Source organism: Anolis sagrei, chromosome Y, assembly GCF_037176765.1.
Source record: "Anolis sagrei isolate rAnoSag1 chromosome Y, rAnoSag1.mat, whole genome shotgun sequence".
Classification (NCBI taxonomy): domain Eukaryota; kingdom Metazoa; phylum Chordata; class Lepidosauria; order Squamata; family Dactyloidae; genus Anolis; species Anolis sagrei.
Genome location: NC_090035.1, coordinates 10,273,974 through 10,298,750, shown reverse-complemented (window position 1 = coordinate 10,298,750; position 24,777 = coordinate 10,273,974). Strand labels below are relative to the sequence as shown.

The window sequence follows — 24,777 nt, the reverse complement described above, 5'->3', positions numbered from 1 at the left end:
ATTTATACATGGCTATCATATCTCCTCTCAGCCGTCTCTTCTTCAGGCGAAACATGCCCAGCTCCTACAGCCGCTCCTCATAGGGCTTGTTCTCCAGACCCTTGATCATTTTAGTTGCCCTCCTCTGGACACATTCCAGCTTGTCAACATCTCTCTTCAATTGTGGTGCCCAGAATTGGACACAATATAGTATTTTAAAAAATAAACAGTGGCAAGGGAAAGGAAAGCAAAGGAACAGAGGCTGGATGGCCATCTGTCAGGGGTGATTTGAATGCAATATTCCTGCTTCTTGGCAGGGGGTTGGACTGGATGGCCCATGAGGTCTCTTCCAACTCTTTGATTCTATGATTCTATGGAAAGGAAAGGGAAGGGAAGGAAAGGAAGGGAAGGGAAGGGAAGGGAAGGGAAGGGAAGGGAAGGGAAGGGAAGCTGCCCCTTTGCATGGCAGCTATTTTTACTTACCTTCCACAGTCTGACCCCTTGAGAGCCGCTTCATGTATGGGGCCATTTCCGCCGGAGTGAGTGGGGTGAAAAGGGAGAGGTTGACAAGAGGCAAAGAACTGGCTCCAGCCTCATCTGAAGACCAGAGAAAGAGAGGGAAATTTTAATTAGGGACCTGTCTCAAAGTAGAGACAGGAAGCTGTTATCCTACTCTATATTGCTGTTCACCGCAGATGACCAGAAGATATTACTGCAGCTACCCAACTTCCTGCTCAATAAAATTTCAGTTTTCCAATGAGAATGTATCAATGGTGAGGGAAACATTTCAGTAGTGACCCATTTCTGCCTCGACAAGAGGGCCAACACTCCCAACATACCCTCTTTTTCATCCTCGCCGCCTCTGTCCAAGGAGCCATTTTTGCTGGGCAAGCTCAGACCAGCCAGGAGGGACTTCAGCATCGCCAGGTCACTGTTATCAGATGAAAGGTCACTGTGGGGAAGTGAAAGAGTGGAGACGGGAGCTGACATTGTTTGCTTGCTTATTGATGTCTTTAATTGATATCCCACCCATTCCCCTTTCCTCCACAGAAGGACAAAGCATGCTTACTGGAGTGGATCTGAATGCTTCTGCAAGAAGGAGATGGCCGCCTGGGCGTTGGAGGTGATGTACTTGTGGATGAACTGGACGAACTTGGAAATGAAGGTGGCCAGGTGGCGAGAGGATTTCCGGTAGCTCTGATGCCAAGCAAAAGCAAACGTGAGAAGGGCAGAATATAAATGTTTTCAATAAATAAGATAATAGTGGAAATGGAAGCAGGCATTGTTATCTCCCACTTCTTTCCCCTAAGCAGCATACAAGGGCAAATCTGTCCCCTTTTTTCTCCACAAGAAAAAAACACATTCTGGAGACCCAAGGTATACATCCCCAGTCAGCCATGAAACCCACTGAACAAGTCACCCTCTCTTGGTTTCAGAGGAAAAACTCTTTGGAACAAATCTTGCCAAGGAAACCCTGGAATAGGTTCGCTTTAGGGTTGCCATAGATCAGAAGAAGCATCACAACAACCCAGGACCTCTTACTTGAAGCAAGCCGATGAAGGAGAGGAGACAATCCCAGAGTGCCACCTGGTGTTCGCTCTGGAAGACCTGCGGCTGAAGCAGCTCCAAGAGGCCCAAGACGTGGACAAAGAAGGTCAGGTGGTTTTGCTGGCGAAACTCCTGGAAATTGAGGTGGACCCGGCCGTGGAGCAGGGCCGCCACCATCGGTAATTGCCTATCATTAGAGAAAGGAGAAGAGGAAGTTGGTACGCCTGTTGTTGAGTACCAGAATCTCAACAGATACTCAAGCTGTGGGAACACCAAGGAAACCAGAAACGAAGGGTATGTGCTGTCCACCTGCTTCTGGAGGTCTAAACTCTAAAGCCAAAACAGTCCCCAAATGAAGCGAGCTGGACAGAAACCTGAGCAGGAGGATAGGATGAGCCACAGCTAACTTCCGGCACGCCATGTTGGCATCCCAGAGCCGATTCTCGCCACTCTTTGAATAATTGGAGTCGGCTAGGAGAGTGATGAACCAGTGGATCAAGCGGTCCAGCTGTGGAGACAAAAAATACATCTGTGGGTGGAAAAGGTTACCATTCAACTTTGCTACACAAAGGGATCCTCTGTTTTGTGTGGGTCCTCCTGTTGAGATTCAATACCACACTGCCCAAGTCTCAAGTCCTCAATGAGGAACAGTTTACTTAGCTTAGGATAGGTTAAGCATTTCTGTTCCCCCATGTCTCCTGTATGAAAATTGGAATGTATCTAATTTTCTTCTCTCCTCTATAATAATTATAACAACAACAACTGGGTTGTTGTAGGTTTTTCCGACCTCTGAGGATGCCATAGATGCAGGTGAAACGTCAGGAGAAAATGCCTCCAGAACATGGCCATATAGCCCGGAAAAACCTACAACAACCCAGTGATTCCGGCCATGCAAGCCTTCAACAATACAACAACAGCAGCAACAACAACAACAACAACTAAACTAAACTACTCTGGGACTTCCGAATTCAGACTGACAAGAGTTTTGGAGCACAATACTCCTGACCTCATGAACGTGTTAAAAAACAAAGTATGGATTGTTGATGTCGCAATCCCAGGTGACAGCAGGATTGCAGAGAAGCAACTGGAAAAGCTGACACGATATGAGGATTTAAAGATCGAACTGCAAAGACAGTCAAGGTGGTCCAGTGGTGATCGGCATACTGGGTGCAGTGCCTAAAGACCTTGGCCCGCACTTAAACACAATCAGAACTGACAAAATTACTAGTTGCCAGCTGCAAAAGGCCACCCTACTTGGATCTGCGCGCATTATTCGCCGATACATCACACAGTCCTAGACACTTGGGAAGTGTCCGACGTGTCATCCAATACAACAGCCAGCAGAGTGATCTTGTTTGCTGTGGACTCATCTTGTTGTGTTTCAAATAATAATAATAATAATAACAACAACAACAACAACCACTTTGTTTGCTGTGGACTAATACTCAAATTTAAGTATCATGCTTATGTTTTTGGATGTATATTTTACAGTAGTTTTCATTAACAAAAGGGTAGCAGAATGGCACAGAGGAAGTGTGCTGGGCACATAACACTTTTTGTTAGTGAAAACGACCCTAAAACATAGCTTTGCTGTGGATCAAGAAAGGCAGAATTGAATCTTTCTTTTCCCGTATATCTTACTTTGCAAGTGCTGCTGTCTGTGGCCCCTTCACTGGCTAACAGGGTCTCTGGCACCGGGACCAAGAGCTCCGGAAGCTGCAGGTAGATTTGCAGGAGGAGGTCTCGGCAATGTTTCCCCATTGAGCTGGAACCGAAAAGGAAAGAGGGGCAGAGGAGAGATTAATGTCTCCACAACCTGGAGCAAGACTGTCATGGCAGGCCTGTTCCTCTTTCCTTAATACTGTGAGTCATGGCATGTTCAGTGTCAAATACATTTATTACTTTGTGGTCCCCACCTCTGTACTAGTGCTAGTCTTCACTGATACAGATATATCTCTTCAAGTACCGTATATACTCGAGTATAAGCCGGCACAAATAGAAGCCGAGGCACCTAATTTTACCACAAAAAAACCTGGGAAAATGTATTCACCCGAGTATAAGCCAAGGGTGGGAAATGCAGCAGCGACTGGTAAATCTCAAAATAAAAATAGATACCAATAAAATAACATTTATTATTTTACCCTCGAGTCGCCTCCGGGCTGAGAGGGGTGGTATAAAAGTATAGTAAATAAATAAATAATTAAACATTAATCGAGGAATCTGTAGGTAAAATGGTTTTGAATACTTACACAAAACTGTAATTTCAGATAACACTGTCCAACTAAATTAAAAAATTATTCTAACCTTCTTCAATGTAAATGTGCTTATGTATCCTTCCAATAGCAATAAATAGAGTAAAATAATCTATATAAATAAAAATGTAATGTTCGTTTGCAGGATTAACAGATCTCAAAAAGCACTAGACGAATTGACACCAAATTTAGACACAAAACTCCTAACAACTCAATGTATGTCCTTCACTAAAAAAAAAAATGATTTTGTCATTTGGGAGTTATAGTTGCTGGGATTTATAGTTCACCTACAATCAAAGAACATTCTGAACTCCACCAACGATGGAATTGAACCAAACTTGGCACACAGTTCTCCCATGACCAACAGAAAATACTGGAAGGGTTTGGTGGGCAGTGCCCTTTGGTTTTGGAGTTGTAGTTCACCTATATCCAGAGATCACTGTGGACTCAAACAATGATGGATCTGGACCAAACTCTACACGAATACTCAATATGCCCAAATGTGAACACTGGTGGAGTTTGGGGAAAATAGAATGTTGACATTTTGGAGTTGTAGTTGCTGGGATTTACAGTTCACCTACAATCACAGAGCATTCTGAACCCCACCAACGATGGAATTGGGCCGAACCTCCCACACAGAACCCCCATGTGGGCCACAGCAATGCGTGGCAGGGGATGGCTAGTAAATGTAATAAAATAATAATTGAGTAAAATAATGAATGTAATAATAATACTAATACTAATAGTAATAATAGAGTAAAATCATAAATGTAATAAAATAATAATAATGGTGTAAAAATGTAAATGTAATAATAATAATAATGAGTAAAATAATTAATGTAATAATACTACTAATACTACTCCTAATACTAATAATATAGTAAAATAATAAATGTAATAATAATAATAATAATAATAAGAGTAAAATCATAAATAACTTTGACTCAAGTATAAGGCAAGGCGGGCTTTTTCAGCCTAAAATACGCGTGAAAAACCCAGTTCACACTCAATTGTATACAGTATATTTAGTAGAACTTGGAATTCAAGTAAGGATCCAATGGACGACGTAGGTTGCAGTTTCTTTTGAAGGAGGGGACTCTCACCTGCTTCCAAACCGCTGGATGCAGGCTGTCAGGTATTCGGCCACTTTCTTAACGCTCTCGACCTCCCCGTGGCAGCAGCTGAGCAACAGCGGAAGCCGGGTCTGGGTCACTGAGCAGGAGGCCTCTTCAGGAGCCTGGCTTCGGGTCTCCGACTCTGCCAAGATCAGCTCCACCAAACTGATCAGTTCTGGCGCCTCAAGTCGCAGGACAAACTCATCTCGCCTTTTCTGCAGAGGGATTCAGAAGCATGCACAGCCAAGATGAAGAACAGAATCATTCAACCCCTCCACAATAGCAAGTGTGGCCTAGCGAGACAATGTCATCCAAGGCTTTCATGGCCAGAATCACTGGGTTGCTGTGAGTTTTCCAGGCTGTACAGCCATGCTCCAGAGGTTGTGGGGTCTGTTGGAAACTAGGCAAGTGAGGTTTACATATCTCTGGAATGTCCAGGATGGGAGCAAGAACTCTTGTTTGCTTGAGGCAAGTGTGAATGTTGCAATTGGCCACCTTGATTAGCACTGAATAGCCTTGCAGCTTCAAAGTCTAGCTGGTTGCTGCCTGGGGAAATCATTTGTTGGGATGTGTTAGCTAGCCATTATTGGTTCTTGTCTGGAATTCCCCTTGCATTTTGAGTGTTGCTCTTTATTTACTGTCCTGATTTTAGAGTTTTTTAAATAATGGTAGCCAGATTTTGTTCATTTTCAAACAGAGTCAGCTAACCAAGGATTCCCCAGGCAGGAAGCAGCCAGGCTTTGAAGCTGCAAGGCCATTAAATGCTAATCAAGGTGGTCATTTGCAACAACCACAGTTGTCTCAAGCAGACAAGCGTTCTTCTCCCATTCTAGAAACTTACACAGATCTATAAACCTCACTTGCCTAGTTTCTGAAAGACATCTCAACCTCTGAGGATGCCTGCCATAGATGTGGGTGAAACGTCAGGAGAGAATGCTTCTGGAAAACTCACAGCAACTCTCAGCAACCCAATACTTTTGTCTCCACAGACTCTCCATCTTTATGACACCAAAGCAGCTTTGGGTTTCCCTTTGGAGCAGCCAATCATCCAGAGACCAGGAAAAGCTCTTCCCTTGAAACCTGTCTCCTATGTGAACTCCACAATGAGAGAGAGTGATGCATCACCTGGGATGGAGCCCTCAGTGGCGCAATGGGTTAAACCCTTGGACTGGCACGACGGAAGACCAACCGGTCAGAAGTTTGAATCCGGGGAGAGCGTGGATGAGCTCCCTCTGTCAGCTCCAGCTCCCCATGTGGAGACATGAGAGAAGCCCCCCACAAAGACGGTAAAACATCAAAACATCCAAGCATCCCCTGGGCAACATCCTTGCAGACGGCCAATTCTCTCACTAGAAACAACTTGCAGTTTCTCAAGTTGTTCCTGACACGGAAAAAAAATCACCTGGGGTAACCGCTGGTCCCTTCCTTGCCAGATCCGAGGGATATGAAAGCAGGCCCACAGGAAATCCAAGGAGGCTGTTGGATCAAGCCTGCCAGAAGGCAAGGAAAGGCAGAATATTAGAATCATAGAATCGTAGAGTTGGAAGAGACCTCATGGGCCATCCAGTCCAAGCCCCTGCCAAGAAGCAGGAAAATTGCATTCAAAGCACCCTCGACAGATGGCCATCCAGCTTCTGTTTAAAAGCCTACAAAGAAGGAACCTCCACCTGGGGCAGAGAGTTCCACTGCTGAACAGCTCTCACAATCAGGAAGTTCTTCCTCGTGTTCAGAGCCAAATGAATGCTTGATCTCCTCCATCTAAGCTCTGGGAGCCCTATTAATCATCCTTTGATTTTTAAAAAATCATAATTTGTCAAGGCTGCCTCACTTTCTTTTGAACTCATTTCCCCTTTCTTGCTCGAGGATAGCTGAGAATCAGTGTCTCTGACACTGCAGCATCCATGTGCTAAAACTACAACAGGATAAGAGAGATGACATACAAAAGGAAGGCTCACCGGTGCTCTCGGTTTTTGCAGAGCAGGATCTTAATGCAGTGGTGAAGCGTGGTCCAGCTGGACTGGTGCGTGAGGAGAGCCAAGAGGTACGGGCGGAAAGAGGGCAGCTCTGACTCCGATGAGCCCTTATCCTGTGGAGAAAATAAGGAAATATTACAATGGAATGAGAAACAGGTCTTGCCTTGCACACCCTTGTAAAGGTGGTGGAAATGGAAGAATGGCTTCTGAGCTTCTCAGGGTTTGGGCAGGCCTATAAGCAGAGGTACAATCTCAGCTGTATGGGTTTTATGGGTGGTAAACAACACACTAGAGTTGTGTCTGGAAACAGATCCTGACCTTCTTCCAGGAGAACAGGAGCCTTTGCTGGAGATCTGGGCAATTACTGATTACTTCTGGATCCAGCATCTCTAGCCAGTCAATGAACAAGCCTGAAGAAGGTCCCAGGTGGGCAGTTTCAGTACTGAAAGGTGCAAAAAAAGCAGTGTTTTAGTTAGAAATGGCACTTGACTGAGTCACGGAGAGAAAGAGAAAAATAATAATGACCAATTTGTCACGAAAGTATAGTTAGAATTGGCATTTGACTGAGTCATGGAGAGAAAGAGAAAAATAATCTGTCTGTCACGATCTGTCTGTCACGATCTGTCATGAAAGTATTATTGCAGGTTTGATAAATGTGGATTTAATATTGTGTGTGGGAATGAATGGAAGAATGTATGGATGGAGCCAATAATTTTGGAGACACCAGTATAATATTAAGGCCTGCAATGACTAACTACCTGCTTGCTGGACTGTAATTAAAAGTTGCTAATGAGAAATGCAGAGTAAACTCTGATAAGAATTGGGACAGTGATAACATAAATGTTTACATTGTTAAGAAGGAAGTCAACATAAGACCAACACCAATCAAGAAGATCAACAACTGGCCAGGAAACTGAGATGGATCCAGGATGGAAGACCTCTATCATTAATTTACAACTTTGGGACTACATCAACAGAATATTCCTATAAAAGACTCAATCTAATAATGCTCAAAGTGTGACAGACAGAGACGCTGTTGACCTGCTATGCTCTGTTTCATGGGAAGGAGAGAGATAGTGTACCTATGGAGAGAGTCAGATATGCTATGGGAAAGCATGATTCTGGTCACTTTGGGGCTTCTTTCTCAAGGGAAGAGGAAGAAGTTCACATTTGGAGTCTTAGATTTTGTGCAGGGAGTCAGGTTCTGCTGTATGTCAAACAGAGATCTGGTCCTTGGCATTGTACTTAGGGAAAGGATGCATTTTGAAGTTATGGCGTTATGGAAGTTTTGGAACTATGCATTTGGCAGGCTGCAGGAAAGCAGGGTCTGGCCTACGAGGTGCTTCTCCAAGGAGGGAGAAAAGGATATGGTAATATTTGAATGCCTGAGGATGAATGTTGAGTGAAAATGTAATTCCCCTTTGTTCGTTTGTTAACCAATGTAATTGTGAATTCAATTTAGTTGCATAGAATCTGTATATCTGTATGTCCAATGTCATTCTTTGTCTGAATGTTTTTCTGTAATCTGATATACCTTCATCTCTGCCTATGAACCCACTAGGACTTTGAGATCTTCCGGGGAGACCCTGCTCTCGATCCCGCCTGCTTCTCAAGCACGGCTGGCGGGGACGATAGGGCCTTCTCGGTGGTGGCTCCTCGGCTGTGGAACGCCCTTCCTACGGACATTAGACTAGCACCATCTCTAATGGTATTCCGCAAAAAGGTGAAGACCTGGCTGTTTGAGCAGGCGTTCGAATAATTAGTGCAATGATTGGTTAATGAACACTGGAATGGAACAATGGATGACGAATCTGGAACATGTTTTTGATGACGAGACAACAGTGAATGGGTATTGTAGTAACTGTTTATTAATTGTGTAATGTGTTAGGTTGTTAACTGTTTCTATACTGTAGCACTGAATTTTTGCTGTTCGTATTTGTTGTGAACCGCTGTGAGTCGCCTTCGGGCTGAGAACAGCGATATATAAGTAAGGTAAATAAATAAATAAATAAATAATAAAAAGAAGCTATGCTTTAAAGTCATTGAAAAGTCATTCATGACACCTCCACAGCTCACCTGACATTGTCAGCTTCTATCTTCACAGTGGTCTCCTCTTTGTCCTGGAGCAGCAAGGAGCTCACCACGGAGATGGGTCCGGTGGAGGAAAAGCGGGACGAGGCCTCCATAGCTATGGAGAAGAGGGCCGCTAAGAGCTCCTCCAAGTACGGCGAGTGGGTTTCGGTCAGGCCTCGGAGGACTGGAGTAGGGAAGATGAGGGACATCAAATTAAAAGGTTCTGAAAGTCTACTGGGAGTCTGTAACCCAGTGTTTCTCAACTTGGGGGTCAGGACGCCTGGGAGGTTGCGAGGGGTTACCAAAGACCATAAGAAAACACAGTATTCTCTGTTGGTCATTGGGAATTTGTGTGGGAAGTTAGGCCCAATTCTGTTGTCGGTGGGGTTCAGAATGCTCTTTGATTGTAGGTGAACTATAAATCCCCAGCAACTACAACTCCCAAATGTCAAGGACTATTTTCCCCACATTTCACATTTGGACATATTGAGTATTTGTGCCAAGTTTGGTCCAGATCCATCATTGTTTTTGAGTCCACGGTACTATCTGGATGTAGGTGAACTACAACTCCAAAACTCAAGGTCAATGCCCACCAAACGCTTCCAGTATTTTCTTCTGGTCATGGGAGTTCTGTGTGCCAAGTCTGGTTCAATTCCATCATTGGTGGAGTTCAGAATGCTCTTTGATTGTAGGTGAACTATAAATCCCAGCTACTACAACTCCCAAATGACAAAATCAATCCCCCTCAAAACCCCACCAGTATTCAAATATTGGTTATTCATGCCAAATTTGGTCAAGTGAATGTAAATCCATCCTGCATATCAGATATTTACATTATGATTCATAACAGTAGCAAATGACAGTTAAGAAGTAGCAACAAAAATAATGTTATGATTGGGGTTCATCACAACATGTATTAAGGGGTCGCGGCATTAGGAGGGTTGAGAAACACTCTTTACTTCCCAAAGACATCTTACTCACTCATGTATTTAAAAAAATAAAAACATCAAATCAAGCTGTGAAAAAGGGATGCGATCAAGAGGTGAACAAGGCCTACCTTTGCTGACCAGCTCAGGCTCCACATTATGCTTCTCACCAGTCTTCAAAGTGGCAACGATGGCGCATACGGTGGAGCCAATCATATCGGCCTCACGGCGGAAGGCCAGAGCTTCGGCTAAGTGCAGGAAACCGCCCCGCACTGAGGGTTGGAAGGAGGGAAAGGAATCTCTGAGGAGTCTTATTATTCTATGATTCTATGAGTTATACTTTGTGTCTGAGTAGCTTTGGTATAAGTCTAGAAATACTGGTCAAAATATTAACACCAACAACCTGGATCGACTTATTGATAGGTCAATGTAAGTACTGTTGGTTTTGTTGTTCATTCGTTCAGTCGTCTCCGAGTCTTCGTGACCTCACGGACCAGCCCACGCCAGAGCTCCCTGTCGGCCGTCACCACCCCCAGCTCCTTCAAGGTCGGTCCAGTCACTTCAAGGATGCCACCCATCCATCTTGCCCTTGGTTGGCCCCTCTTCCTTTTTCCTTCCATTTTCCCCAGCATAATTGTCTTCTCCAGACTTTGCTGTCTCCTCATGATGTGGCCAGAGTACTTCAACTTTGTCTCTAGTCTCCTTCCCTCCAGTGAGCAGCCGGGCTTTATTTCCTGGAGGATGGACTGGTTGGATCTCCTTGCAGTCCAAGGCACTCTCAGAAATTTCCTCCAACACCACAATTCAAAAGCATCGATCTTCCTTCGCTCAGCCTTCTCTAAGGTCCAGCTCTCACATCCGTAGGTGACTACGGGGAATACCATGGCTTTGACTAGGCGGATCTTTGTTGCCAGTGGGATGTCTCTGCTCTTCACTATTTTATCGAGACTGGACATTGCTCTCCTCCCAAGAAGGAAGCGTCTTCTGATTTCCTGGCCACAGTCTGCATCTGCAGTAATCTTTGCACCTAGAAATACAAAGTCTGTCACGGCCTCCACATTTTCTCCCTCTATTTTCCAGTTGTCAATAATTCTTGTTGCCATAATCTTGGTTTTTTTGACGTTTAGCTGCAACCCGGCTTTTGCGCTTTCTTCTTTCACCTTGATTAGAAGGCTCCTCAGCTCCTCCTCGCTTTCAGCCATCAGAGTGGTGTCATCTGCATATCTGAGGTTGTTAATGTTTCTTCCAGCAATTTTTACCCCAGCTTTGCATTCAACGAGCCCCGCACATCCTCGCATGATGTGTTCTGCATACACGTTAAAAAGGTTGGGTGAGAGGATGCAGCCTTGCCGTCCGCCTTTCCCAATCTTGAACCAGTCTGTTGTTCCGTGGTCAGTTCTGAGTGTTGCTACTTGGTCCTTGTACAGATTCCTCAGGAGAGAGGGAAGGGGGGAAGGATGCCCATCCCACCAAGAACTTGCCACAATTTATTATGATCCACACAGTCAAAGGCTTTAGAATAGTCAATGAAGCAGAAGTAGATGTTTTTCTGAAACTCCCTGCCTTTCTCCATTATCCAGCGGATATTGGCAATCTGGTCTCTCGTTCCTCTGCCTTTTCTAAACCCAGCTTGAACATCTGGCAACTCTCGCTCCATGTATTGCTGGAGTCTTCCTTGTTGGGTGAGTAGACTTATTAACAAAATACCCTCATCATAAATGTACAGCAGAGTAACTTATTAGCAGCAACGTGACACAGCAGCAGTAGCCATAAGTGATAAAAAGAACAGAAAACACACAGACTAATGTTATCTCTTTCATAGGATGCTTTCCTTTGTAGTTAAATAATATGGTTGTACTATTTACAAAATCCGGGCCTCATACTGAGGCCTAGTAACACTGAGGCCTAGTAACACAGAAGCCTCCTTCACACTGAGGACTCTCTCAGAGATATGCCTTTCATACACTTCGGTGAACTAACACTGAGGCCTTCTCATACTGAGGCCTAGTAACACAGAAGCCTCCTTCACACTGAGGACTCTCTCAGAGATAAGAAGGAGCCTCCACCACACTCCAGGGCAGAGAGTTCCACTGCGCTCCATTCAGTCATGCCGGCCACATGACCTTGGAGGTGTCTACGGACAACGCTGGCTTAGAAATGGAGATGAGCACCACACCCCAGAGTCAGACATGACTGGACTTAATGTCAGGGGACTACTTTTACCTTTTTTTACTATAATCAAAGAAAAGAGCCTGCCCGAAAGAGCCTGCAGTGACACCCGTTGAGTCTCCCTTACCATCATTAATGCGATGCCTGGAAGAATACTGGACGGCGAAGGACTTGAGCTGTGTCCGGAGAGGTCCCTCTTCTATGGCTGGGTTCTCCAGCCACTGAAGCATCTGCATCAGGACTTTGAAAAACAGGGTGGAGAAGGCCGTGTCTTGGGGGGCGCAGCGCTGCAGAGGGGAGGAGCCACGGTTACAAACAGGACACAGAAAGGGCCCGCAAACCAGAAAGTATGACTCTATCGCCAACTTCCTGAACACCACAAAAGTGAACTGGATACCTAGAAAATACCTAGAGAGAATGTATTTTTAGATGCAGGTAAGGAAATACCTAAAACCTGTATTTATTTATTTACAACACTTATATGCCGCCCTTCTCACCTCGAAGGGGACTCAGAGCGGCTTACAAGAGGGGGGGGGGTTGCTCTCGATCCCACCTACGTCACAAATATGTTTGGTGGGGACGAGAGACAGAGCCTTCTCAGTGGTGGCCCCTCGGCTATGGAACGCCCTTCCTAGAGACATTAGATCGGCCCTCTCTTTGTTAGCATTCTGGAGGAAAGTTAAGACCTGGTTGTTTGAGCAGGCGTTTGAAAAGGCAGTGCAATAAACATAGGAATATGGAATGATTGGATGATGAGATTGGATCGTGTTTTTAACTCAGATATGCTAACGAGTTATGTTTTATTCACTTTGTAATGCTCGTATAGTTATGCCATTGTTTTTAATAGTTTTAAACGTTTTGTGATGTTTTGAGCATTGAATTTTACCGCTGTAAACCACTTTGAGTTGCCCGTAGGCTGAGAAAAGCAGCATATAAATATAGTAAATAAATAAATGCATACATACCTACAATATATTATATTACTAGCCATCCCCTGCCTCGCGTTGCTGTGGCCCAGTCTGTGTATATGTGTTTTGTGTGGGTATATGTGTGTGTATATTTTTGTGTATATGTGTATACAGTGTGTTTGAGTGTATATATATCTGTGTGTGTGTTCGCGTACATGTGTGTGTATATATAAAATTGTATATTTATTGTTTTTGCTTTTTAAGTCTCTTCTTTGTTTTTTAGTGTTTTTATGAGTGTATAAGTGTATTGTGTCCAAATTTGGTGTCAATCCGTCCAGTGGTTTTTGAGTTATGTTAATCCCACAAACATTACATTTTTATCTATATAGATTAGCATAGTGTAATATCAGTATTATATATTACTATATTGTACTATACCACTATAATGTAATACTATTAGTAATATTATATGTAATATAAAAGATATAATTCTAATATTGTATTATTATTAGTAGTATTTTGTATGAATTTTAAAAGATAGCTGTGGCGCAGCTATCTGGGAGCCAACTGCATTAAATCACTACTGAAAGAGAGGTCATGAGTTCAAAGCCAGCCCAGGTCAGAGTGAGCTTCCATCCATTAGTCTAGCTTGCTGTTGACCTATTTATTTATTTAGAAATTTTGTATACCGGTCTTCTCCCCTCTATTGGGAGACTCGGGCCAGTTTCCAACAATAAAACCACAAAACAATCATTAAAAACATCATATGACATATTCAATTAAAACGTTATAATAACAAAATGCAATCACATAATAACAATGGTCAGTTATCATAGTGAATTCGTTGTCCATCATTCATCGTCATCTATCCGATCACAGAAATATTGATTCACTCGTCGAAAGCCAAACCCCATAGCCAGGTTTTCACCCGTTTTCTGAATGGAGGGGGCAGTTCTGATCTCCAGTGTGAGAGAGTTCCAGAGTCGAGGGGCCACCACCGAGAAGGCCCTGTCCCTCGTCCCCACCAGATGCGCCTGAGAGGCCGGTGGGACCGAGAGCAGGGCCCCTCCAGACGATCTTAACAACCTAGATGATTCATAGGGGAGAATACGTTCGGACAGGTAAACTGGGCCGGAGTCGTTTAGGGCTTTATCGGTTAACACCAGCACTTTGAATTGTGCTCGGAAGCTGCTTGGCAGCCAGTGGAGCTGGCGCAACAGAGGAGTAGTATGCTCCCTGTACCCTGCTCGTGTTAGCATTCTAGCTGCCGCACGTTGGACTAGTTAGAGCTTCCGGGCAATCTTCATGGGCAACCTCGCGTAGAGAGCGTTGCAGTAATCTAAACGGGATGTAACCAAAGCGTGGACCACCGTGGCCAAGTCAGACTTCCCAAAAGACAGTTGCAAGACCTATGCAGCCCAAAAGACAGTTGCATCTGTCAAGTAGGAAATTTAGGTATCACTTTACGCGGGGAGGCTAATTTAACCTTTTTAATGACACCATAAAACCTTCCAGCAGCATGCAGAAGAATGAGGAAGTACTCCATCAAAAGGACTAGTCACAATGGATGGTGACACCTGTGGCTGGAATCAAGCATGCCCTCATGAAGCCGGAAAGCTGGAATGTTAAATTGCCTCTGTGTCTGTGTATATATGTTGTATGTCTAACTGGCATTTAATGTTTGCCATGTATATGTGCATTGTAATCTGCCCTGAGTCCCCTGTACGGTGGGAAGGGAATAGTATAAATACTGTAAATAAATAAATAGGTACACTTCCAACATGCGAGGAAACAAGGAGGGAAAGAAAATAATGGGATTTTGATATGTTCCATGAGTCAAGTGACTATCTGGGTGAGTTAATTGACTATTTGAGATCCACATTTTTGATCAGGCATGGGCAAACTTTGGCCCTCCAGGTGTTTTGGACTTCAACTCGCACCCTTCCTCACAGCCGGTAGGCTGTGAGGAAGGGTGCGAGTTGAAGTCCAAAACACCTGGAGGGCCAAAGTTTGCCCATTCCCACTCTAGATAACCTCAAACATTCTGCTCCAATCCCTTCTTGAATCCCAGAAAGCTCCAGATTCCTTATGAGGATGCACTGCAATGGCCTCACCTGGCGGCGGCACAGCAAGCGCATGAGCGGACACGACACGACGTGGTTCCGATGCATGGCCATCACCAGGGCCCCTCCATGGGGAGAGCTCATCAGGGCGGCCAGGGCCTGCAAAAGCTTCAGGGCGGTCCCTGGCACAGGAGCGTTCCCCTGGCGGATCTGGGTCAGCTCTTGCCCCAGCGCCTGCTGCAGCGCCAAAGCCAGGGGCCGCGGGTTCGAGTTCTGCCACCGGGGATCCGGAGCCAATTGAAACAACTGTCCAAGGAAGGGACAGAAAGAGTCAGAGACAAAAATAATAACAAATCGAGGATATTCTATTTGTTTACTTAACGACAGCTGCCAGGATGGTATATGTGAAATATTGGAAACAGAAGGAAATATTGGACATAGATCAGTGGATAAATAAACTTAAAAAAAATAAAAGACATGGACAAATTAAATTTCTTACTGAAAAAGAACATGGGAAACCCAATCAGGCAGACTAACTGAGAAATACAATACATATATATATATATATATACATACATACATACATACACATACATACATACACACACACATACACACACTAAAGGAATCATTATTAAATTGATCTTTTAGAAAAAAAAGGTTTCAACTTAGGTTAAAGTCAATGTTTTGTTTCTCAGTTTTAATACACAATTTTTATGGAACGCATATGTATTACTGGGTTGTTGTAGGTTTCTTCGGGCTATATGGCCATGTTCTAGAGGCATTCTCTCCTGACGTTTCGCCTATGCCATAGATGCAGGCGAAACGTCAGGAGAGAATGCCTCTAGAACATGGCCGTATAGCCCGAAAAAACCTACAACAACCCAGTGATTCCGGCCATGAAAGCCTTCGACAATACACTGAATATGTATTACACTGCGAAGGTTTAGATGGAAGTCACCAAGACATTTTTTTCTTATTATTTTCAATATTTTTTTCTTTTTTAAAAAAACTATTCTCTTTTATTATTTCCTACTTTCTCCTCATATTATTGTTCTGCCACTTTACATGTAAAAATAAAATAGTATTCTTTTTCCTCCCTCTTCCTTTACCCTCTCTCTCTCTCTCTCTCTCTCTCTCTCTCTCTATATATATATATATATATATAATAATCACTGTATTGTCAAAGGCTTTCATGGGAATCATTGGGTTGTTGTAGGTTTTTTCGAGCTACATGGCCATGGTCTAGAGGCATTCTCTCCTGAAGTTTCACCTGCATTTATGGCAAGCATCCTCAGAGGTAGTGAGGTCTGTTGGAACTAGGAAAAGGGTTTATATATCTGTGAAATGACCAGGGTGGGGCAAAGGACTCTTCTTTGTTGGAGCTAGGTGTGAATGTTTCAACTGACCACCTTAATTAGCATGGACATCTAATCACCTCTCAACAAAAGATTGCTCCAGGCATTGTCAGGCCACCAAATGCTAATCAAGGTGGTCAGTTGAAACATTCACACCGACTCCAACAGACAAGAGTTCTTTGCCCCACCCTGTTCATTCCACACGTATATATAAATCCATTTTCCTAGTTCCAACAGACCTCACTACCTCTGAGGATGCTTGCCATAGATGCAGGCGAAACGTCAGGAGAGAATGCCTCTAGAACATGGCCATATAGCCCGAAAAAACCTACAACAACCCAATAATAATCATGTTTGCTATAAGGCTGGGGTCAGTTTGGTGCCAAGAAAAAAAAAAACAATCCAAATTTCTGTACAAGTTGTGCATGCCTTATCTAGAATGTTTTGGAGCGGAAGTGTTCGGGATTTTTGGAATGCTTACACATACATAAGGAGATAACTTTGAAATGCGAACCAAATCTAAACACAAAATTCATTGGTTCGCAATTAAATATTCAGCACTGCACTTTCACACCCTACCACAATTTGCACTATCCCATTCCCCTCGTCTTGTTTACAGTTTGGCCTTGTCTAACAGTAGTTGCCGCTATAGGTCATTGGGCATTGTTCTGAGTTTTAAATTGTTGTTTTATATGCTATAGTTTCACTTTATTGTATTGTACTGTGTGTTTATTTTATGTTTAGTTATAGGCACTTTGTGCCATATGTCAGCTGCCCCGACATGTGAGGAAATGAAAGAAGCAAGGAGTGTGGGGGGAAAGGACAAGGCCCACCAGAGATGAAAACAAAACAGAAGCAGGCATGAAAACGCTTTACCTGGAGAAGGATGCCTGGCAAGTCATCCTCTGGGCCAAGAACCCGGATCTGAGCCAAAGCCTGGATCCTGCCCTGTCCCTGCGGAGCATCGAGGCCGCTGTTGGCTCGCGGAGCATCATCACTATCTGTTGAGAGATCACAGCCTGTCAGTGGAACTGTTTCTCCCCATAAACCACCAAACTGGTTTCCAGCTTGGCATTATTTACAGTATTTTATTAACAGTATTTATATTCCACCCATCTCACCCTGCAGGGGACTCAAGGCGGATTACAATGTACATATACATGGCAAACATTCAATGCCATAGACACACAACATATATAGACAGACACAGAGGCAATTTAACATTCTAGCTTTTTCTTGAGGGTATTCTGGCCACCAAGGGAGCTGTCCCTCCACCAATCATTTGTGACACTGATGGAAGTACTTCCTCATTCTTTGCATGCTTGCTGGAGATGTTTATGGCCTCGTAACTTAGTTAAATTAGCCTCCCCACATAAGCGGTACCTAAATTTCCTACTTGACAGATGCAACTGTCTTTCGGGCTGCAAAGGTCGACAGCAAGCTACACAAATTAGTCAGACGCTCACTCTGACTCGGGCTGGCTTCGAACTCATGACCTTTCGGTCAGTAGTGATCTTAATGCAGCCGACACCCAGCCAGCTGCACCACAGTCCCAATTCTCTCATGATGTGCTGTTTTCTATGTATGGGGTCAACTTTCCAAGCCTTCACTATTTGTTTGTTAATGTACATATTTGCTAACCCGTATTGTATGTATATATTGATTTGCCAGTTTGACTGACCTCTTTTGTGTGAGAGGGGTGATAGACATGTGATTGTAGTGAGCATGTTCAGACTCAAGACTCCATTTTGTTATTCGGTATGTATTTCCAGCCCCCAATGGCGCAGTAGGTTAAACCGCTGAGCTACTAAACTTGCTGATCGAAAGGTTGCACGTTCAAATTTGGGGAGGAGCTCGAGCTCCCACTGTGAGCCCCACCTTCTGCCAACCTAGCAGTCCGAAAACATGCAAATGTGAGTAGATCAATAGGTACCGCTCTGGCGGGAAGGTAACGGCGCTCCATGCAGTCATGCCAGTCACATGACCTTGGAGGTGTCTATGGGCATCGCCGGCTCTTCAGCTTAGAAATGGGAGATGAGCACCAACCCCCAGAGTCGGACACGACTGGACTTAATGTCAGGGGAAAACCTTTATGTTTACCTTTACCTATACATTGGGGCTTCAATGTTAGCAGTTTGCTTTAGACCTCAGTGGAGGTGGATGCTGTACGTTTTGGGACTTCAATGGAAGCAGATGTCTTCTGGACTTATACAGGAACAGTTTACTATATGTTTGGTTTGAGAAGCAGTGAGTACAATTACGGCATACAGTTTGGACTTTAATAAGATGTATATTTAAAGACTTTGGACTATGGACTATTGATTAAGAACAACACAGAGAAACTACATCCTATCTATAAATGTGCCTATATGCTGAATTAATACAAGATGTTTATGAGTAAATATGATATGTTACTTTTTAAAAGAAGACTTTGTTTTTGGTCTCCAAGTCTATATTATAAATTAAGAGATTTCAAGGGAGGGTATATGTTTTGGGCAACTGCAACTGCAATTCCTACTTCAAAGAAACATTTTAAAAGCTCTGCTAGCTAAGTGTGTGTGTATGTATGTATATATATATATATAGAGAGAGAGAGAGAGAGAGAGAGAGAGTGCAGTGGCATGTCTTTGTCCCTGGCAGTTCAAAGACATGGTTTATCAGTTTAACAGCCGAGTTACCTGTATGCCATTACATGAATGCTTGTGGACATCACTTGTTCAAAGGGTTGACTTCGAACAAGGTCATGTCTTTCCTTGACTAGAGGTTTTCAAAAGGTGGTCTCCAGATGTTCAGGGAGATTCACATTTTCCAAAAGGATATGACATTGTTTTTCTTTTCAAAAAGTTTTTGAATGCCTTTTCCCAAAATTTGTCTGTTTGATTTGTGTGGGAATGGAAAGAGCAAAAGAGACACAGTTGCCAAAATCCAGTCCTGAATGAGAAATAAAGGCCCCCTTTACTTTACCTCTGCGAGCTGGAAGGGAGGCAGTGAGAAGGGAATGGAAGGTCTGCCCACCAGTAGCTCCTCTTTCATGCTGCACTTCTACAAGGTGAGCCATGTAATCTGAAAAGGAACATAGAAGCATAGCATCATAAAATCCTAGAGTCAAAAGAGACCACATTGGCCATCTGGTCCAACCCCTTTCTTCCAGTCACGAACAGCACAATCAAAGAACCTCCAAAAGGTGGCCATTCAGTTTCTGCTTAAAAGCCTCCAAAGAAAGAACCTCCACTGGACTCCGAGGCAGAGAGTTCCACTGTTGAATAGTCAGGAAGATCTTCCTCATGTTCAGGTGGAATCTTCTTTCCTGTCATTTGAATCTATGGCTCCATTTAGTCCCAGGATTCTTCCACACAGCAATATAACCCAGAATATAAAGGCAGAGGAGTTCCCGGTGGCGTAGCGGGTGAAACCGATGAGCTGCTGAACTGGCTGACTAAAAGGTTGGTGGTTCAAATCTGGGGAGCAGGGTGAGCTCCTGCTAGTAGTTCGAAAACTACCGCCACTAGGACTGTGGCGCAGCTGGCTGGGAGTCAGCTGCATTAAGATCACTACTGACTGAAAAGTCATGAGTTTGAAGCCAGCCTGGGTCGGAGTGAGTGTCTGACCCAATTGTGTAGCTTGCTGTCGACCTTTGCAGCCCGAAATACAGTTGCATCTGTCAAGTAGGAAATTTAGGTACCGCCTACGCAGGGAGGATAATTTAACTAATTTACGATGCCATAAAAATCTCCAGCAAGCATGCAAAGAATGAGGAAGTACTTCATCAGTGTCACAAATGGACGGTGAAGCAACAGCTCCCCTGGTGGCCAGAATACCCTCATGAAAAGTTGGAATGTTAAATTGCCTCTGTGTCTGTCTATATATGTTGTGTGTTTATGGCATTGAACGTTTGCCATGTATATGTACATTGTAATCGGTGAGAAGGGCAGAATATACCGTATATACTCAAGTATAAGCCAAACAATATAAGCCGGGGCACCTAATTTTACCACAAAAACTGGGAAAATGTATTGACTCGAATATAAGCCGAGAGTGGGAAATGCAGCAGCTACTGGTCAATTTCCAAATTAAACTAGATACCAATAAAATTACATGAATGGAGGTACCACTACGTTAAATGTTTTTGAATATTTACATAAAACTGTAATGTAAGAGGTAGTTTTCAGCTCTGATGAAACCATTATTTTAGCCTTCTTCAATGTAAATGTACTTACGTATCCTTCCAATAATAATAAAGAGAGCAAAACGATAAATTTAATAACAATAATAAATAGAGTAAAATAATAAATGTAATAAAAATAATAATAGAATAATAACAGAAATATAATAAAAATAATACTAATAACAGAATAAAATAAATAACCTTGGCTCAAGCATAAGCTGAGGGGAGCTTTTTCAGCCTAAAAAAGGGGCTGAAAAACTAGGCTTATACTCGAGTATATACAGTAAATACAGTAAATAAATAAATAAAACATGTAAATGTGAGTAGATCAATAGGTACCACTTCTGTGGGAAGGTAACAGCGCTCCATGCAGTCATGCTGGCCACATGACCTAGGAGGCATCTATGGACAACACCAGCTATTCGGTCTAGTAATGGCAATGAGCAACACCCCCCCCCCCCCAAAAGTCGGACACAACTAGACTTAATGCCAAGGAAAACCTTTACCTTTACTATCAAGGCTGAAAATCCCACAATATCTGCTTTGAACTGGATTATCCGAGTCCATACAGCCAAATATTCCAGTTCGAAGCAGATAATGTGGGTTTTTATTCAGCTGTGTGAAAGGGGCCCCAGTCTCAAGGGCAACAGAAAACAAGCCCGCTCCCAAATGTCACAAAAGTGAGCAAGAGAGTGCAGGTGTATCTATGCGTAGAATCCATCACTGCAATGGGGTTCTTAGAGTGGCTGTCCATGAAACCAACATTCCCATGCTGTTGGAATTAAAAAGATCAAATGTGCCAAAACTGCCCTGCTGCAGAATTCAGAAGCTTCCCTCCGAAGCTGGACATCCTTACTCTTGTCCATGATGTTCTGCTCCAGCGTCTGAGGGTCGTGGGAGACAGCCTGGTCCAGATACTGCAGGAGTTTGCTCATGCTGGAGACGGGGATGCCGAAGGACTGGACAAAGAGGAGCAACTGTTGGGGCTCCAGGTCCTGAAGGGCTGGAACAAAACACACCTGGGGTCACAACCTACCTGGCTTCTGGCCCCCATTAACAAGCCCTTGTTAGCTTCATGTAGTCGATATGGGGACTGGACAAGGATCTGGGAGATCCAAATTCTTGTCTCCAATAAAAGGTCCTGCTTGATCTTGGGGCAGTTGCACCCCACCCCCCACCCCCCAGCCTACTCTACCTTACAAGAGTGTTTGAAGATGAAGCCTGAAAGCTAAGAGACTGTGTGCCTATTTTAAAAATGGCAGGACCTATATGTAAGCAATGAGTAATTACATCAATATAGACCACATTTGCTGGGGTTAGGAGCGAAGGATGCTGCAAAAAAGCACAATACATTTTTAAAAGCTTCTTTTTTATCTGAGTGAATACCTCTCTGGGAATCTTTAAGTCCTCCAGTACAATTCTATGTTTAACGTCTAATGAAAGGTGGACATACACTTGTGCTAGAGGACCCAGAGCAGTGTTTCTTGACCTTCCTAATACTGAAGCCCCTTAATACAGTTCCTCATGTTGTGGTGACCCTCAACCATAACATTATTTCCGTTGCTACTTCATAACTATATCTGCTCACCTGCATCCACCAGCCGAGGCACCTCCGAGCGGATCATGCGCAGCTTCAGCCAATCCGGGAGGAGCAGGGCTTCTTCAGAGGTGTCCACCAAGAAAGCAGTGGGAAGGGGCTTCTTCTCTGGGAACCAGATGTCCAGCAATGCCTGGAAGTCGCCACCTCCAGCTTTCAAGGAACATTTGGAAAATTTGATGATGATGGTGATGATGATGATGCCGGAATTACTGGGTTGCTGTGAGTTTTCTGGGCTGTATGGCCATGTTCCAGAAGCATTCTCCCCTGATGTTTTGCCCACATCTATGGTAGGCATCCTCAGAGCTTGTGAGGTCTGTTGGAAACTAGGCAAGTGAGGTTTATATATCTGTGGAATATTCAGGGTGGGACATTCCACACATATATAAACCTCATCTGTCTAGTTTCCAATACAGCCCAGAAAACTCACAGCAACCCAGTAATTCCGGCCACATTATTATTATTATTATTATTATTATTATTATTATTATGGCTGTGAGTTTTCTGGAAAACTCACAGCAAGCCAATAATAATAATAATAATAACAACAACAATAATAACACAATACTCCTGACCTCACAATCATGGTACAAACGAAGTATGGATCGTGGATGTTGCAATCCCAGGTGACAGCAGGATTGCAGAGAAACAACTGGAAAAGCTGACATGATATGAGGATTTAAAGACTGAACTGCAAAGACTCCGGCACAAGCCAGTCAAGGGGGTCCCAGTGATGATCGGCACACTGGGTGTAGTGCCTAAAGACCTTGGCCTGCACTTAAACACAATCGGCGCTGACAAAATTACCATCTGCCAGCTGCAGGCCACCTTACTAGGATCTGCACACATTATTTGCCGATACATCACAGTCCTAGACATTTGGGAAGTGTCCGACATGTGATCCAATTAAACTGCCAGCAGAGTGATCTTGTCTGCTGTGGACTCATCTTGTTGTGTTTAATAATAATAATAATAATAATAATAATAATAATGTTTATTATTGTTTTTATTGTTATTATTAATATCAAAACTGTCAGATAATGTTACACAACTCCAAAACTGATCATGCCCCAACACTGGCTCTGCTGGCCAGGGATAATGGGAGTTGTAGTCCCAACATCATGTGGAAGACAAGTATTGCAATCTTCAATACTAGCTCTGCTAGTTAGGGTAATGGGAGCTACAACACTGTGTGGAAACCAAGTGTTGCCCAAAACATAAGAAGGAAGACATTAAAAGCAACCACATCTTCCCCAATTATAACCATCCAATTTAATTAAGTGACTGTATTTTATTGTTAAGGGCATATTAAAAGAATGTTCCTTGCTAGCACCTGCAGACTTGGTATCAAAGAGAGGAAAAACTTGAGAGCTGTAATTATTTTACCTTACAATCATACTTAAATGATATTATATAATTATAATACACACAGCAGACTTGGAAGCCATACAAGGCATTCGGATCCTACCGACCAATCACTGAAAAAGTATTACTAGTTGAGTATTGCTTATCTGGAAATTGGAAATGCTCCCAAATGTCAAATGGCTGAGATGAAAACACCTTTGCTCTCAATGGCTCAGAGCATACAAAAATGGCAAACTTTCCAAACTGTGCAAAACTCTTGCCCCGACTCACCCTGAGGTGGCCCCAGCGTCAGTAGAATCACCATGGCGTGGACTACTAGAATGTGGATGGTGGCCGTTTCACCACTGATCCAGCGGAGGAACACCTGATCCTGGGACTCTGACTAGGGATAAGAGGGGAAAATGAATCAGGCAACAGATCAAAAACAGACATATCTCTTCTACTCTTCCTTCAAGAATTCTGCCTGGTCCCCAAACTTGGACAGAAAGTTTCTGAATCCATTTAAAAAAGAAAGAAACCAATTTTATTCAGACACATGGCTTCCTCCATACATCTGAACAGATGATGCGATTTATATTATTCTTTGTCAAGCATATATATATGTTTGTCTGTCTCTTTGTACCACAAAGGGTGTTGCTAGGTGAAGTGGCCCTCTGCAATGTCACTGGGAGAGAACTGTAACATAGACTCAAAGAGCTCAGGGTTTCTGTATTTTATGATGTTTTTATTTTATTTTTATTTATTATTTTTATTTATTATTTTTATTTTATTTTTTATCATTTTTAAATTACATTTAGGTGGCTTAACGGTGCTCCATGCAGGCCATATGACCTTAGAGGTATCTATGGACAATGCCGACTCTTGAGCTTAGAAATGGAGATGAGCACCAACCCCCAGAGTCGGACACGACTGGACTTTATCCAGTCACCATATTGCTTTTCATTTTTCAAAACAATACGTTCTTTGCTTTCAAAAGCAGGGTGAGAAAATGAATGGAAATGGAAGCAAAAGAAAAAGTGGGCTGGAAGGAAAGGAAGAGGGGGCACGCACCCAGCTGTACACCTCCTCGCCTTCCTTGCTCTGGCGCATGCGCCGGATGTATCGCGAGAAGACGGAGAGCAGCGCCACCAGGACGGCGTCTGACTCGGAGCAGTAGGAGAGCTTGGAGAAGAGGTGGGACATGATGGTCGAGCGCTCCACGATCAGCCGGGCCACGTCCTGCAAGGGCAGGGAGAAAACATTAAATAAATTCCCCGCACAGAGAAGTTGATGAAGAAGCACAACAT

At 43.5% G+C, this 24,777-nt stretch overlaps 1 protein-coding gene across 1 annotated transcript in view; it reads right to left on the bottom strand.

The window, feature by feature from the left end:
- LOC132782139 (integrator complex subunit 1) overlaps positions 1-24,777 on the bottom strand; it is a 64,737-nt gene that overhangs the window by 11,232 nt on the left and 28,728 nt on the right. Inside the window, exons 23-42 of the mRNA XM_067461460.1 lie at positions 24,542-24,709; positions 23,762-23,873; positions 22,118-22,279; positions 21,386-21,532; positions 19,329-19,427; positions 17,241-17,365; positions 15,058-15,312; positions 12,163-12,322; positions 9,998-10,138; positions 8,944-9,124; positions 7,186-7,309; positions 6,850-6,980; positions 6,297-6,384; positions 4,883-5,109; positions 3,169-3,292; positions 1,902-2,035; positions 1,522-1,714; positions 1,049-1,176; positions 819-931; positions 463-576 (exon numbers count right to left, since the gene is read on the bottom strand). Coding sequence (XP_067317561.1) covers positions 463-576; positions 819-931; positions 1,049-1,176; positions 1,522-1,714; positions 1,902-2,035; positions 3,169-3,292; positions 4,883-5,109; positions 6,297-6,384; positions 6,850-6,980; positions 7,186-7,309; positions 8,944-9,124; positions 9,998-10,138; positions 12,163-12,322; positions 15,058-15,312; positions 17,241-17,365; positions 19,329-19,427; positions 21,386-21,532; positions 22,118-22,279; positions 23,762-23,873; positions 24,542-24,709 — 2,926 coding nt within the window. The remainder of the gene's footprint in view (positions 1-462; positions 577-818; positions 932-1,048; positions 1,177-1,521; positions 1,715-1,901; positions 2,036-3,168; positions 3,293-4,882; positions 5,110-6,296; positions 6,385-6,849; positions 6,981-7,185; positions 7,310-8,943; positions 9,125-9,997; positions 10,139-12,162; positions 12,323-15,057; positions 15,313-17,240; positions 17,366-19,328; positions 19,428-21,385; positions 21,533-22,117; positions 22,280-23,761; positions 23,874-24,541; positions 24,710-24,777) is intronic.